The sequence below is a fragment of the Oncorhynchus keta genome, chromosome 21 (genome assembly GCF_023373465.1).
Source record: "Oncorhynchus keta strain PuntledgeMale-10-30-2019 chromosome 21, Oket_V2, whole genome shotgun sequence".
Lineage (NCBI taxonomy): Eukaryota > Metazoa > Chordata > Actinopteri > Salmoniformes > Salmonidae > Oncorhynchus > Oncorhynchus keta.
Window position 1 is genome coordinate 16757971 of NC_068441.1, and position 15689 is coordinate 16773659.

A 15689-nucleotide genomic window follows, 5' to 3' on the forward strand; every position below is an offset into this window, starting at 1 on the left:
TCAACTTAATTTGATCAAATCTAGAACTGATATTGTACATTGGATCTACTTAATATTTCTGATGAGATCCTTTCATTGATCATGTCTTAGTGTTAAACATGGCTTTACATATTTAATTACTTTAAATTTGTATCCAGGAATTGTTGAGCGCAGTGCTCATTCCACGGACACTAATTGGAGGTAAAGCTGAACGCATTGTAGCTTGATGTAGTTTCCTCTGTCAAAAGTGGCTCGCATGATGTTACTAATTGTGAGAATGGGTGGTCTCATCATTGATTGTCAATTTCCCCAACGGTTTTGATATCCGTTCATCATGATCCATTACACCTCAAAGCATATCAAAATGTTTGATACTAATATAGAAATGTGCTTTTCATTCTTCAAACATGCATACAACATTTTGTAAAAGTATCGTAAAGTTGAACAAAACAAAATGACCCACAATCCTCTGAAAAGAGAGCCACATGGCAAGTTGTTAGAAGAACTTACAATTCCTAAGATGAAAGGAAATATTATGAAAATTGAGTAAGTTAAACACAATTTCCCTTGTAGTTGTTTTTAAACACAAATAGTTATTTATATTATGCATTTATCTTATGTTGAAATCCCTTTTAGAGTAAATGTTAGGCTAAAGTAGAGTAAATTACTAATTATATTCAAGTAAATGTTTTTATGGCAAAATAATGATATTTTCAAGAATAATTTACTAACCACCTGAATAATTTTGTACAGTACCGGTCTGAACAGTTTGTGTTGCTCATAGTTGGCTGTGGCAAGGCAGGCTATGCAAATCACCATTGTGTCTCCACAGCATTCAAGGGAAGATTCTCTACAATAGTTCTGCATCACATTTGCATCAGCAGGGATGTCAACAAAATGGGAAGGAAACAGATTTGAAATGGCACCAAAGTGTTGAAGGTTCTTTACATGGGAAACAAATATAATCCCCTCTATAGAAACAGAATGGTGAATATCTGTGACTGTTCTAACATTTTGTCTTTTAGAACCAAATTAAAAACCCACCATGATGTGATTCCTATCTCCTGCCTGACCGAGTTCCCCAACGTGGTCCAAATGGCCAAGGTAGGATGACAGAGCCCAGAGGGCATGTTATGGACAATGGTTGGAAAGGGACTTCTTAGATGTGAAGTTGAAACAAAAGATATTGTATAAAGTTGCAATGGCCGGAGGAAAAGTTGAAAGTACATTTTTATTTTGCAGCTGGTGTTTGAAGAGGTAAACGTGGACAGATTTTACCCAGTCCTCTACCCGAAGGTAGGCTCTGTATTCATCGTGAAATGTTCAATGGAGTAGCAAACTATTTTATTACTTATTTTATTATACACTAATATTTTGGTCCAGCAAGGAGCATTTATTAATGTTGTATTTCTCATCTATTTATGGTCCCCCCATCACTGCTCTACATTGATGCTACACTATTAGAAAAAGAAAAGGTGCTACAGTATCTAGAAGCTAAAAGGGTTCTTCGGTTGTCCCCATAGGAGGACCCCTTTGTAGAACCCTTTTTGGTACTAGGTAGAACTCTTTTTGCTTCCATGTGGAACCCTTTCCACAGAGGGAACCCTTTTTTCTAAGAGGTAGTCACCTTCACCTTGACTCTGCTAAATGTACTATAATTTTCCAGGCCTCAAGGCTCATTGTCACCTTTGATGAGCATGTCATCAGCAACAACTTCAAGTTTGGAGTCATTTATCAGAAGTTTGGCCAGGTGAGTGGTATATTCCCTGTGGTAGTAAAATCATATAAAGTCATATATACTGTATTTATAACAGTTGATGGGTTCCTGAATTTGGAGTATCATTATGACTGTGCTACTCATCATTGCATGGCAGCTTGGCCACTTTTAATAGACTATAGGTGTCTGTGCTTCTCCCTCCCCAAACTAAGAGGACTTTCTGTGCTTCCTCCGGTGGAACTGTTGAGTTCAGATGTCTTACTTCCTCTTCATGGCCTTGTATTTCTCCCTGCAGACCACTGAGGAGGAGCTCTTTGGGAACAGCGACGAGAGTCCTGCTTTTGTGGAGTTCTTGGAGTTTCTGGGCGACAAGATTGAGCTCCATGACTTCAAAGGGTAAGAGTGGGCTTGCAAAGGCATTGGCATGGCAGACGATAGACTGGTCATGTCTCTTATTGATTACAATTTACTTTGACATGACTCGCTGGGTGATGACACTGCAGTCTTTCAGCCATGGAAATAATACATCTATGTTTATTACTGTAGTTCTGCTCTTATTCTCTCAATTTAGAGCAATATAATATTCTTAGTGATACTGACATTATGATTAAGTGGAAGGGAATAAAGCCCTTCAGCATTCAATGCATGATGGATGAGACAGAGTGGTGTGGATGGGCTGTCTGGTTGCACAAAGACTGAGACTACCTGTGCTGCTGCTGTAACAGTCTGGTTCACACTCTGGCTCTGCAGGTTCAGAGGGGGACTGGACGTCACCCATGGCCAGACAGGAACAGAGTCAGTCTACACAAACTTTCACAACAAGGAGATCATGTTCCATGTGTCCACCAAGCTGCCATACACAGAAGGAGACACCCAGCAGGTAACTGTCTCCGTCAACTCACAGGCCCTATCCTGTCTGTCATTATGTCTGTCAGTAGCTGTAGATTGACTGTAGATTCTAACAACTTCATTTCTATTGAGTAACATAACTGGGTAATAAGTACCGGTTTGTAAAATCTGTGGAAAATATTTTTTTGCCTGAGGGACTAGCCACCATGAATTATGATGCTTTTTTACTGTTATTCTTTTCTCCTGTTGGTGTCCTCAGTGACCCTGTCTGCTTTGAATTGAAAGGGTTATTTTTCATGACAAGTTGTAACTTCCGTGAAGATGGGTGTGGAGTAGCTTGGCATGAGCAACATGTAAATCAAATCAAATCAAATTTATTTATATAGCCCTTCGTACATCAGCTGATATCTCAAAGTGCTGTACAGAAACCCAGCCTAAAACCCCAAACAGCAAACAATGCAGGTGTAAAAGCACGTAGTTTCCAATTTGATGACAGTCTGGTGGCTTAATGCTTTATCCTGCTGTTTTGAGTGATTTTAGCTACCTCACCTGCCCCCCTGGGAGAATATTCCCAAGGAGAGTCCATATTCTCAGCAGACGAATGAGTAACAGAGCTGAGCCATGTGGGCACACAGAAGATAGCCTTGTAGGCAAAGACGAGCAGGGATTCAGTGTGACACCAAAGAGATACAGGCAAAGATGAACAGACACAATGTGTTGAGAGGAAGAGGAAGGAAAACAACTAGCAGTCCAAAGTGGAGGTTTACTTGGCGTTGAACCTGTGTTGAGATCATTATTGAGTGTCTGTGTTTCACCATGGTTATACATGACAGAGCTCACTCCCTTGTTGTCCATCTGCCCTCATGCATAGTAGCTGTTCTGGTACCATCTGGCCCCTGTGTGTGTGTGTGCGTGTGACTATTGAATAGATATATAGCCTCTATGATAATAACAACATCGTCCTTATTTCTTTAGAGCTTGAAACAGATGGTTGATTGTTCTCATGTGTAAAACACAGTGTCAAAACACAGGACTATAAAGCAATTCAGCAGCTAAAGCCCTAAAAATAAATATTTGCCTTACTGTTTTATGCATACAATCAATATGCTCTGTGCTATTTTATGGCAGAGCTTAGCTCTGCAGGGAATGTCATTAATCAACAGGTGTCATGAATATCTCCCCAATGTTCACAGGGGTGTCATGAATAACATGTCAAACTGGTGACTGATCAGTGAGTCAACATGTTAGAGAGCAAGTGCTAAGCTGTAGAGGCCTATAATCACAGTGCAGGGAAATATGATCTCCCAGTGACCAAAATGAGGTTGAAAAGAAGCCCAAAAAATTGTCAAAGATTCCAGTCACCCTAGTGACCCAAGTCATAGACTGTTCTCTCTGCTACCGTACGGCAAGTGGTACCGGAGCGCCAAGTCTAGGTTCAAAATGCTCCTTAACAGCTTCTACCGCCAAGCCATAAGGCGGCTGAACAAGTACTCAAAAAAAGACTGCTCAACAATGAATCAAATATTTTTTACTTTAGTTTATTTAGTAAATATTTTCTTAACTCTATTTCTTGAACGGCATTGTTTGTTAAGGGCTTGTAAGTACGAATTTTCACAAACGCTCTGTGGATAGGCACTGTTTTAGATAATGAATTGTCTCTAAATGATTACGTTGATTTTACTTTCTGTGGTAATTGGCGCATGTGACAAATAAGATTTGATTTGATTCGATTTTCCAGACGTTGAAATTAGGTTGATTTTTGGTTCTGAATTACAGATGAAAATAAGTATTTTACAGAAGTTGAAAATACGTCATTTACGGACTTTGAAAATATGTATTTTACAGATGTTAAAAATAGTTTTTTTTACGGACATTGAAAATACGTCTTTTACATTTTTTCTTATTATTGTAATGAGCTCCACTCCCAAACAAGACCAATTTTGGTCGGTCCGGAAGTCTGTGTCACAAGTTTGTACAGCACAGTACAGCAGAACACAGAGTTTAGTTCAATACAGGAGAGTACAGTAGAGTTTAATTCAATAGAGTATATAGTACATTAGAGAACAGTACAGTAAGGGACAGTAGTGCTGAGAGATGACTACTTTTTAAGGTCGGTTCAGTTTCGGAAAATTATCACAATTTTGGTTTCGCAAATTCTGTTTTAACATTAAATGTACTATGCATTATGTGGGTTGAATACTGTAACACAGAATAAAACAATTGTAACGGTTTTCTTGAGGTGAAGGAGAGGCAGACCAAAATGCAGCGTGGTTTCCATTCATGTTTTTTAATAAGACAACTAAACATGAACATAATACAAAACAACAAATGTGGAAAACCAAAACAGCCCTATCTGGTGCAAACACAGAGATGGGAACAATCACCCACAAACACACAGTGAAACCCAGGCTACCTAAGTATGATTCTCAATCAGAGACAACTAATGACACCTGCCTCTGATTGAGAACCATACTAGGCCGAAACATAGAAATACCCAAATCATAGAAAAACAAACAGACTGCCCACCCCAACTCACGCTCTGACCATACTAAATAATGACAAAACAAAGGAAATAAAGGTCAGAACGTGACAGTACCCTCCCCCAAAGGTGCGGACTCCGGCCGCAAAACCTTAACCTATAGGAGAGGGTCTGGGTGGGCATCTGTCCGGCGGTGGCGGCTCTGGCGCGGGACGCGGACCCCACTTCACCATCGTCTTAGTCCGCCTTATTGTCCGCCCCGTGGCTTCCTAACCAGGGCGACCCTACTAAATGACCCCACTAGACAGAGGGGCAGCTCGGGACAGAGGGGCTCTGGCGCCTCTGGGCTGAGGGGCTCTGGCGCCTCTGGGCTGAGGGGCTCTGGCGCCTCTGGGATGAGGGGCTCTGGCGCCTCTGGGATGAGGCGGGAGACTCCGGCAGCGCCGGACAGGCGGGAGACTCTGGCAGCGCTGGAGAGGAGGAAGGCTCCGGCAGCGCTGGACAGGCGGGAGCACCTGTAGGAATGAGACGGAGAGACAGCCTGGTGCGGGGGGCTGCCACCGGAGGGCTGGTGCATGGAGGTGATACCGGATAGACCGGACCGTGCAGGCGCACTGGAGCTCTTGAGCACCAAGCCTGCCCAACCTTACCTGGTTGAATGCTCCCGGTCGCCCTGCCAGTGCAGCGAGGTGGAATAGCCCGCACTGGGCTATGCAGGCGAACCGGGGACACCGTTTTCCTGGTGCCATGTAAGCCGGCCCAGAGGAGACGCCTGGGGACCAGATGCGTAACTCGGCTTCATGGCACTTGGTTCGATGCTCACTCTAGCCCGGCCGATACGCGGAGCTGGTATGTACCGCACCGGGCTATGCACCCGCACTGGGGACACCGTGCGCTTCACAGCATAACACGGTGCCTGCCCGGTCTCTCTCGCCCCCCGGTAAGCACAGGAAGTTGGCGCAGGTCTCCTACCTGGCTTCGCCACACTTCCTGTGTGCCCCCCCCCCCCACGAAATATTTGGGGCTGACTCTCGGGCTTCCATCCACGCCGCCGTGCTGCCTCCTCATACCAGCGCCTCTCTGCCTTCGCCGCCTCCAGCTCTTCTTTGGGGCGGCGATATTCTCCAGGCTGTGCCCAGGGTCCTTTTCCGTCTGTGGACATTGAAATCAAGGCCAGTCAAGGTCTTTTCAAAGTCCATGGACACCAGACGGTGCTCACTGGGCTGTGCCTTTTAGTCTCCACTCACTGAATGGGCTATAGGCTGCCCTATGTCTTTCAATAAGCATCACATGACTGCAATTGTTATTTGAAAACTGCTTTTAGAGAGATGTTTCATACTTACAATTAGTAAGCACAAATTGTTTCTGTACTATGCATTTAGTGGAGTTTTTACCTGTTCAATTAATCAAGGTGTTCCTGGCTGATCTTAATGCAGTGGTAAAGTTTATGTCCAATAATGGTGACACTGTTGTTTGTGCTGTTGTGTTTGCAGCTGCAGAGGAAAAGGCACATAGGCAACGACATCGTGGCCATCTTGTTTCAGGAGGAAAACACGCCCTTTGTGCCAGACATGATAGCCTCCAACTTCCTGCATGCCTATGTGGTGGTGCAGGTGGAGAATGCCTGCTCAGACACCGTCACGTACAAGGTACTATAAGCCTAGGGACACTCCTCACAGTCTATAACCCTGCTCAAGCCTGCTATTTCAATACATAGAGACGCGGCCCAAGGCAACCTACATATGCCTTACTAGAAATCAATCAGTAACTGACTGCCCATTATCTTCCTCATAAAGGTTTTTAGGGGCTAGCCAGTGTTATGTGATTTAGTGGTAGCATAATGGGCTGTTGTCATTTGGATACATTTCACCACTCTTCTTCCCCTCCAGGTGTCTGTGACAGCGAGAGACGATGTGCCTTTCTTTGGACCCGCTCTACCGGACCCGGCCATCTTTAAAAAGGTGAGAAGTCATGAATCTAAGTAATGCATAAACTAGGTGAGCCCATGAGAGGGACAACATATTCATGTAGCCCTTCCTCCTCCCCTTCCTCTCTAGGGACATGAGTTCCATGAGTTCCTGTTCACTAAGCTGATAAATGCGGAGTACGCCTGTTACAAGGCTGAGAAGTTTGCCAAGCTGGAGGTGAGAGCATGAGCGTGCCACGGCATGCTGTGCAGTGTGGGGGCGGAGTCACGCGGCTCTCGCTGCACCACTTTACTATGACGTCTGTTTGTGTGTTTGTAGATGCTGTATGTGATGATGAATGACTGGATCGTGTCGGTTCACATACTCATTACATGTGTGTGTATTTGTGTGTTGAACAAGTGCACAAGTGTTTACATATGATTGATTTCTATAGTTCTGACTGGCGTAATGTGTGTTGTTGTCAGGAGCGCACACGGTCGGCCCTGTTGGAGACACTGTATGAGGAGCTACACATCAACAGCCAGTCCATGATGGGCCTGGGAGGGGACGAGGACAAACTGGAGAATGGGGGTGGAGGGGGGGGGGGCTTCTTTGAGTCCTTTAAGGTAACCCTCCACTATACGAGGTGCAAGCTTAATCGGGCACATGACATGCATGAGAGAGGTTGAATATTATTTCCTGGAAGGGATTCTGGGTATTCAAACATGAAAAATAATGCATAGAAAAGAAAGTGCTCTCTGGCAGTGCCCTGGTGCTGTTGAAGATTCCATAATTAGCTATTACCGTATCACATCCCACTTTTAGTGTCGTGTGACCAGTCGGGGATCAGGGAGTTGGGAGCATCCCTGTCAATGTGCATCCTGCAATCTGACTCTATGTCCTTCATCAATGACCATTAGGGTGGCTGAGCGTGGAGTGTGGGCAGGACAGTGTGCCATGGCTGTGGAGGAGCTGTGATTATGTGTCTCTGAAGAACACTGTAATGGACTCTCATTAGCGAGCTGATGACGCTGCTCACATGGAAACCCATGTGCCACTATGCTCTTTTCTTCTCTGGCTCTGTCTTGTCTGTCTCTCTCTCTTTTCTCTCTCTCTATCCAGCGCCGCACATTTTATTTAACTTGGCAAGTCAGTTAAGAACAAATTCTTATTTACAATGATGGCCTAGGAACAGTGTGTTAAATGCCTTGTTCAGGGGCAGAACGACAGATTTTTACCTTGTCAGCTCAGGGATTCGATCTAGCAACCTTTCTGTTACTGGCCCAAGGCTTTAACCACGAGGCTACCTGCCACCCCACATCATTCATGGATGAGTCTACTGAGCACCTGCAAGACATTGAAGGATTATATCACTCTCCTCTGAACACCCACTCTCAGACCTCAGACTTATTTTACACTTTCCTGTCAGTGTGAAGCACTGGAACTGTCTTAGACTAATAGACATCTTCTCTCTTTTGGCCTCTCTTTCCCTCTCACTTATCTACACTGCCCCCAAGTGTTCAAATTACGGTCCTGCATGATCTCCATCACTGGTTATCATTAGAATCAGGGTTAGTGTGGTTAAGGCAAGGGTTAGGGTCCATACACACTTACCGACCGTGTCTCCTCGTCTCTCTCTGTACTCTGTAGCGGGTGATCCGCAGCAGAAGCCAGTCTATGGATGCCATGGGCCTCAGTAACAAGAAGCCACACACTGTCTCCACTAGTCTCAGCGGCAGCTTTACCGAGACTCCCAAAACCCCAGGGATAGTAAGTAACCCTTTTGGTTTTACCAGAGGCCCACGTGGGCCTAAGTACTGACTCCCCTGTAGTAAACACTGACCCTCCCCTAACAACACTCAATACATTCATACCCTATCCTCTCAGCCCTGTGGGATTGGCCTAGACTGTCTGTAGCAAATGCCTTATTCCTCCCATCCTTGTCTATCCTACCTGTGCTCAAACCCCTTTATTTAACACACTGTTTCATATATGTGCCCCCCACTTTAAACCTCATATCCGTCACCTCTACAGTTTGCCATTTTCCATGACTTTTTCCAAGGCCTTTTTAAATGAGCCACTCTTAATTCCACAGTAATGATTGTCATTTTCATATCATGATAATGTTATACAGTCATGCTTAATCTCAAACCATATTTATTTTCATATTGTGAAACCCAGTTCCCAGATCTGTTGAGGCATAAAAATAGGCGCAAGTGCACCTTTTTAAACATTTTTCTTATGTGAATGATCCCTTTCTGCACTTTTACAGACTTAGTGGGCTTTTGACTCAGACTCTTATAACATTTTGAATCCAGATTTGCTTTCTCTGACAACCTGAGAGTCATTTGAGAAGAGATGAGTTGAGCTGTCTGACTACCCAGAGTCCCTCCCTTGTTATCTTGCTGGCATGAGTGTTGCATGTGCTGCTGTAGCCTCTTTATGCAGCCTAGCATTGTCGCTGCATGAAGCCTATCCTGTATGGAGCTGTGCCTGGTGGCCAGTTGTGAAGACGAGAAGTTAGTGCACAGTCTCCTGTATGAATGCACCCACCTATTTCCACTTTGTGACACACACTATTGCAGAATACTCTGACTGGCAATCCAAAGAAACAGCTGCTGTTTTTCAATTAGTTCGCCAAAATAAATCTGCCCTTTCACATACTAACTTTTTGGATTGTGACAGACCCTTCTGTATCTCTCTCTATCTGTCATATTTTATTTTTAAAAGCCACAATCACGATAACGATAAATTGAAGGATACGTTTATAGCATTGTGCACCACAATGTTTCCCTTAAAACTAGTACTTTGAATGTTGTTCCATTAACGATCGGCCATATTAGCAAACTGATTTGATTTTAAACATCACTCTTCTCTAGTTAAGGCTACTTATCGTAGTGAACAATATCTGCAAAATGTCCACGATAAGCTGTCGGTATGGTCGGTGTCGATACCTTTTGGTTTATCATCCCAGCTCTACCAAATACAGTACGTTATGCCCCTCTGTGGTCTCGGACTCTAGTCGAGCTTTCAATATGAATGGCCTTCCAATGTGTGTTCAATATGTCGCCTGTCTTCTCTGTCCTATGGTATACTGTGAGCTCATGTTCTAATTTGCAACTTGCTGTTCCAATGCTACATGCTGCATGAAATCTCATGGTGACTTCGTTTCTCTGCAACTCTCAATCTCTTTCTATTTATCCCTCTTTCTCTTTCTCTGCTTTCTACTGCCCTGTGTGATTCAGTCATTACTTGTCCCAGGGAAAAGTCCCAGTAGGTATCATGGACGTCGCGGCAGTGCCATAGGGATAGGAACAATAGAAGAGGTTCATGTATAATTCTCACTTCTAATTCGCTGTTTCTCTGCTGTTTTCTTTGCTTATTTGTCTGGTTATCTGTCTCTTTGCATAACTCAATTACTGTTGCTTTCTGCCTCAACCAATATTTTTAGTTTCATTTATGAAGCAATCATTTTCAACATCTCAAGTGTGGGGTAAAACCACTGGGTTATAATAAAGCTATAATTTAGGTAATAAAGAGTTTATGAAGAATATCCATTGCAAAATTTGAACGGTTTGTAAGAATACTTACTGGTTTATTACCTTACTCCGTGTATCAATTCCTCTCTTTCACTCATGATGAAGTGATGGACTATCTCAAATTGTCTTTCACCAACATGCTGCTGTCACTTCATTTTAGTCCCCCCATAACGTTTATCATGTGTTGTAGATAGCAAGTATCATATACTGAAGGCATTTGAGTCATTGTGCAGACTCTCAATGACATTTAACAAATGCCTTTCACTCATATTTGAATGGAATTCACGTTTTCACTGGCTGTAAAACAGGCCAAGTAATATCTTAGACAGTGTACTACAGCCTCCATGTTTTACTATAAGTCATGCTAGAGGAATATAGTACTGTGGCTGACTAACCTATCCACTACTCCCCAGTCTCTGATCATTCCTGGGAAGAGCCCCACCAGGAAGAAGTCTGGGCCTTTTGGCACCCGACGGAGCAGTGCCATCGGGATCGAGAACATCCAGGAGGTGCAGGAGAGGAGGTGAGAGGAGGGCTACCTGGAGATAAAAGAGGAAAATGGGAGTGTTAGAGAAAATGGATAGAAAGAGGTGGAGAAATTAAACATATCAGAGGTGTGGGCCAATACCACAAGTCACTATAAATGGCTGTCAGTTGTTACGTGGTTGCATTTTACAGAAGTGTCTCAGTTGCGTTAGCATTAGTGGCTAACGGTAGATTAGAGTTGGGATAGGTTAAGTTTAGGGTTGGGTTCATGTTAGGGTAGGGTTAGCTAACAAGTAGTTGCAAAATGCTATGGTTGTGTTTAGCTACATTTTATAATTAGCTAAGATCCTAAAGTTGTCCCTGAGAGGATTCAAACATGCAACGTTTAGGTTGCAAAACATTCGCATTTTACGCCTAACTATCCTCCTCAACAACCTCCTTACTTTTGTTTCTGTCTAAAGTACCTCCCACAACATCAGATTGCCTAGTGTTTTTTTTGCCAATGGTATGACGGGTTCAGACTAGTGGTTTTGTCCTGCGAATTGGCACGGTTTTATGCCTCAAGAGATGGGAGACAACGGGTAAAGAGAGAGATGAGGCATTCAAAGATACAGGGCTGCCAACTTTTGAATAATTCTCGGAGTGAGGTTTGTTATGTGAATTTCATTGCCCCCTGGCCCTAGAAGGGGGACTGGGGAAATTGTTCTGTTTTAAAGCTAATTTCCTACAAATCTATGTATTTTGACAAGGCTTAGGTTTATGACCAGAGTGGAAAATAACAAAATAAAAACCACAGGTCAGGTGTATTCAGGATGCTTTGAACATTAAATGAACACTCAAAATTCGACAACTTTGTTACTTTGAGATTTTGGTGGGATCAATTTTAAAGTATGCTAATATTTGAGGGGGATATTTTTTAGGTGGTTTGACACTTCATTCAGATAGTAATGAAATGAAATAGGGAGAAACAGTGGGAAGGTTGGATTGATCCCTGTTCTCAGCTAGAAAGTGATATGCAACATGTGCCAGGGAGTGTTACCACTACACCAAGACTCTGCACAGCAATTGTGTTATATTAATGGTTGATGGCAGAAGGTAACCAAATCATAGATTACAATCTCTGTCACGTTCGTGTGGAGAGACGGACCAAGGCGCAGCGTGATTGGAGTTCCACATCTTTATTTATTTTTAGTGAAACTTAAAACAAACCAATAAACAAACAATGACTGTGCAGTACAGAGGTGACATGAATCTGCCCCTACACCCTAACCACATTATTAATACATTTTTCTCCCCAAATAGAATCAAATATACACTTTTGGGATCACAACCTGTTTGACAAAGTTATTTTCACAGTTACGAATCAGGTCACCCTACCAAACCTCCCTGCTAAAACATAACGTAGGTCTTCTGCCTTTTTGTTGCAAGTGTGGATTACATCAATTTTAGTACATGCTGTCAAAAGGCTGCATTCTGCAATAGAGTTATGGACGGGAGTAACAGCAACCTAATTTTGTTCACAACATTTTACATAAAACAGTGCTACCATGCTACTCTTTTTACAGGTAAAATATCTTGAAATAATATAATTTATTTGTATTTAGCCTGTTTTAGGTTAAAATAAGACAAATATAAAATCAGCGCAGAACGTCCTCTCTCCATTCAGCGGCACCCTAATCTGAGAGGCATTGCTGTAAAACATGCATCCAATCCCCTTGATCTCTCACATAACTAGACCAATCATATGCTTTAATGTGCCACTTTTCAGAGTGCTGTGAATCGCAGGAGCAGATGGTTTGATTTCAAAACGATTTGGAGCACAGTTGAAAAGTAAACGCGCTAATGGACTAATTAGAAAAATAAAAGCAGTAGTTTTCAATAAGTGACATATAAAGTGTGTTGTGAGAGCGTGAGGGTCAAGTACGTGTGTCTCACGGCCAATGTGTGAGAGTTGGCAGCTCTGAAGATATGTGAGGTCACTGGAGAGACATGTTGGTGTTTGACTCTTCCAATCAACAAACCGATAGGCTTTAGCATCCTGATCTCAATTCAAGGGGCTTTATTGGCATGGGAAACATATGTTAACATTGCCTTAGCAAGTGAAGTAGATAATAAACAAAAGTGGAATAAACTATTAAAATGAACAGTAAACATTACACTCACAGACATTCCAAAAGAATAAAGGCATGTCAAGTGTCGTAGTATGTATATACACTGCTAAAAAAAATAAAGGGAACACTTAAACAACACAATGTAACTCCAAATCAATCACACTTCTGTGAAATCAAACTGTCCACTTAGGAAGCAACACTGATTGACAATAAATTTCACATGCTGTTGTGCAAATGGAATAGACAACAGGTGGAAATTATAGGCAATTAGCAAGACACCCCCAATAAAGGAGTGGTTCTGCAGGTGGTGACCAGACCACTTCTCAGTTCCTATGATTCCTGGCTGATGTTTTGGTCACTTTTGAATGCTGGCGGTGCTTTCACTCTAGTGGTAGCATGAGACGGAGTCTACAACCCACACAAGTGGCTCAGGGAGTGCAGCTCATCCAGGATGGCACATCAATGCGAGCTGTGGCAAGAAGGTTTGCTGTGTCTGTCAGCGTAGTGTCCAGAGCATGGAGGCGCTACCAGGAGACAGGCCAGTACATCAGGAGACGTGGAGGAGGCCGTAGGAGGGCAACAACCCAGCAGCAGGACCGCTATCTCCGCCTATGTGCAAGGAGGAGCAGGAGGAGCACTGCCAGAGCCCTGCAAAATGACCTCCAGCAGGCCACAAATGTGCATGTGTCTGCTCAAATGGTCAGAAACAGACTCCAGAGAACACCAAGATTGGCAAATTCGCCACTGGCGCCCTGTGCTCTTCACAGATGAAAGCAGGTTCACGCTGAGCACCTGTGACAGACGTGACAGTCTGGAGATGCCGTGGAGAACGTTCTGCTGCCTGCAACATCCTCCAGCATGACCGGTTTGGCGGTGGGTCAGTCTAGGTGTGTGGTGGCATTTCTTTGGGGGGCCGCACAGCCCTCCATGTGCTCGCCAGAGGTAGCCTGACTGCCATTAGGTACCGAGATGAGATCCTTAGACCCCTTGTGAGACCATATGCTGGTGCGGTTGGCCCTGGGTTCCTCCTAATGCAAGACAATGCTAGACCTCATGTGGCTGGAGTGTGTCAGCAGTTCCTACAAGAGGAAGGCATTGATGCTATGGACTGGCCCGCCCGTTCCCCAGACCTGAATCCAATTGAGCACATCTGGGACATCATGTCTCGCTCCCATCCACCAACGCCACGTTGCACCACAGACTGTCCAGGAGTTGGCGGATGCTTTAGTCCAGGTCTGGGAGGAGATCCCTCAGGAGACCATCCGCCACCTCATCAGGAGCATGCCCAGGCGTTGTAGGGAGGTCATACAGACACGAGGAGGCCACACACACTACTGAGCCTCATTTTGACTTGTTTTAAGGACATTACATCAAAGTTGGATCAGCCTGTAGTGTGGTTTTCCACTTTAATTTTGAGTGTGACTCCAAATCCAGACCTCCATAGGTTGATAAATTTGATTTCCATTGATCATTTTTGTGTGATTTTGTTGTCAGCACATTCAATTATGTAAAGAAAAAAGTATTTAATAAGAATATTTCATTCATTCAGATCTAGGATGTGTTATTTTAGTGTTCCCTTTATTTTTTTGAGCAGTGTATATACACAGTGTTGTAACGATGTGCAAATGGTTCAAGTACAAATGGGAAAATAAATACACATAAATATGGTTGTATTTACAATGGTGTTTGATCTTCACTGCTTGCCCTTTTCTTGTTGCAACATGTCACAAATCTTGCTGCTGTGACTGCACACTCTGATCTCTCTCTCTATCTCCCTCAGTCGGGAAGTGTCCCCCAGCACACAGAGGACCCCAGACAGTGGACACATCTCCCAGGACCCCAAATCAGAGAACTCATCCAATCAGAGCTCACCAGAGATGCCCACCACAAGGACCAGGTGAATAGACAGCACTCAAAAGGGCTCAGTTGAACCCAGGCTGAAGAATGTGTGTGTGTGTGTGCACTGCAAAAAATAATTTATAATATTTCAAGATATTTTTCAAGATAATTTACCTTCATATGATGATTACGGTCAAATATCTTGAAATAATATAATTTATTTGTATTTAGCCTGTTTTAGGTCAAAAAAAATATATGACGATAGATAATTTAGCTTGATAAGAAACAACTAGAAAAGGGAAAAAAGGGAATTATCACTCAATATAAAAAATGTTGGCTTGTTTAGTTTGTACTTTTTGCGATGAGTATTAGAGTGGTCATTTACATTTGTCATTTAAGCAGACTCTTTTATTCAGGAACAATTCGGGTTAAGTGCTTTGGTCAAGGGCACATCGACAGATTTTTTTTACCTTGTCGGCTCGTGGATTTAAACCAGCGACTTTTCAGTTGCTGGCCCAACGTGCTTAACTGGTAGGCTACCTGTCACCCCAGAGTGACCCAGGTGTGTAGTTCCACCATCTGTTGCAGGGCTCCATACATCCCTGAGGCCCAGGACCTGTCCCGCTCCTCATCCAATGCTAGCAGCTTTGCCAGTGTGGTGGAGGAACACGATAATGTGTGCATCGAGGGATACAACACTGGACTGGTAGGTGCCACTGTTTTCCCACCCTCACTCACTAACATACAACACACCGTAACATAGAGGTTCATGTCTATATAATT

General features: G+C 43.5%; 1 protein-coding gene across 13 annotated transcripts in view; it reads left to right on the forward strand.

Moving 5' to 3' along the window:
* LOC118400184 (rap1 GTPase-activating protein 1-like) overlaps positions 1–15689 on the forward strand; it is a 160038-nt gene that overhangs the window by 141159 nt on the left and 3190 nt on the right. For 12 of the 13 annotated variants that reach the window (XR_008074200.1, XM_052473380.1, XM_052473382.1 and 9 more), the window contains 13 exons: positions 1005–1083; positions 1222–1275; positions 1646–1729; positions 1992–2092; positions 2447–2576; positions 6518–6673; positions 6914–6985; positions 7082–7168; positions 7417–7557; positions 8582–8701; positions 10884–10993; positions 14848–14964; positions 15477–15612. Coding sequence is in view for 12 of the 13 variants with exons in the window: in XM_052473380.1 (XP_052329340.1) it covers positions 1005–1083; positions 1222–1275; positions 1646–1729; positions 1992–2092; positions 2447–2576; positions 6518–6673; positions 6914–6985; positions 7082–7168; positions 7417–7557; positions 8582–8701; positions 10884–10993; positions 14848–14964; positions 15477–15612 (1387 nt within the window). In the remaining variant the exon portion in view is untranslated. The remainder of the gene's footprint in view (positions 1–1004; positions 1084–1221; positions 1276–1645; positions 1730–1991; positions 2093–2446; positions 2577–6517; positions 6674–6913; positions 6986–7081; positions 7169–7416; positions 7558–8581; positions 8702–10883; positions 10994–14847; positions 14965–15476; positions 15613–15689) is intronic. The other variant, XM_052473376.1, reaches the window with a different exon arrangement.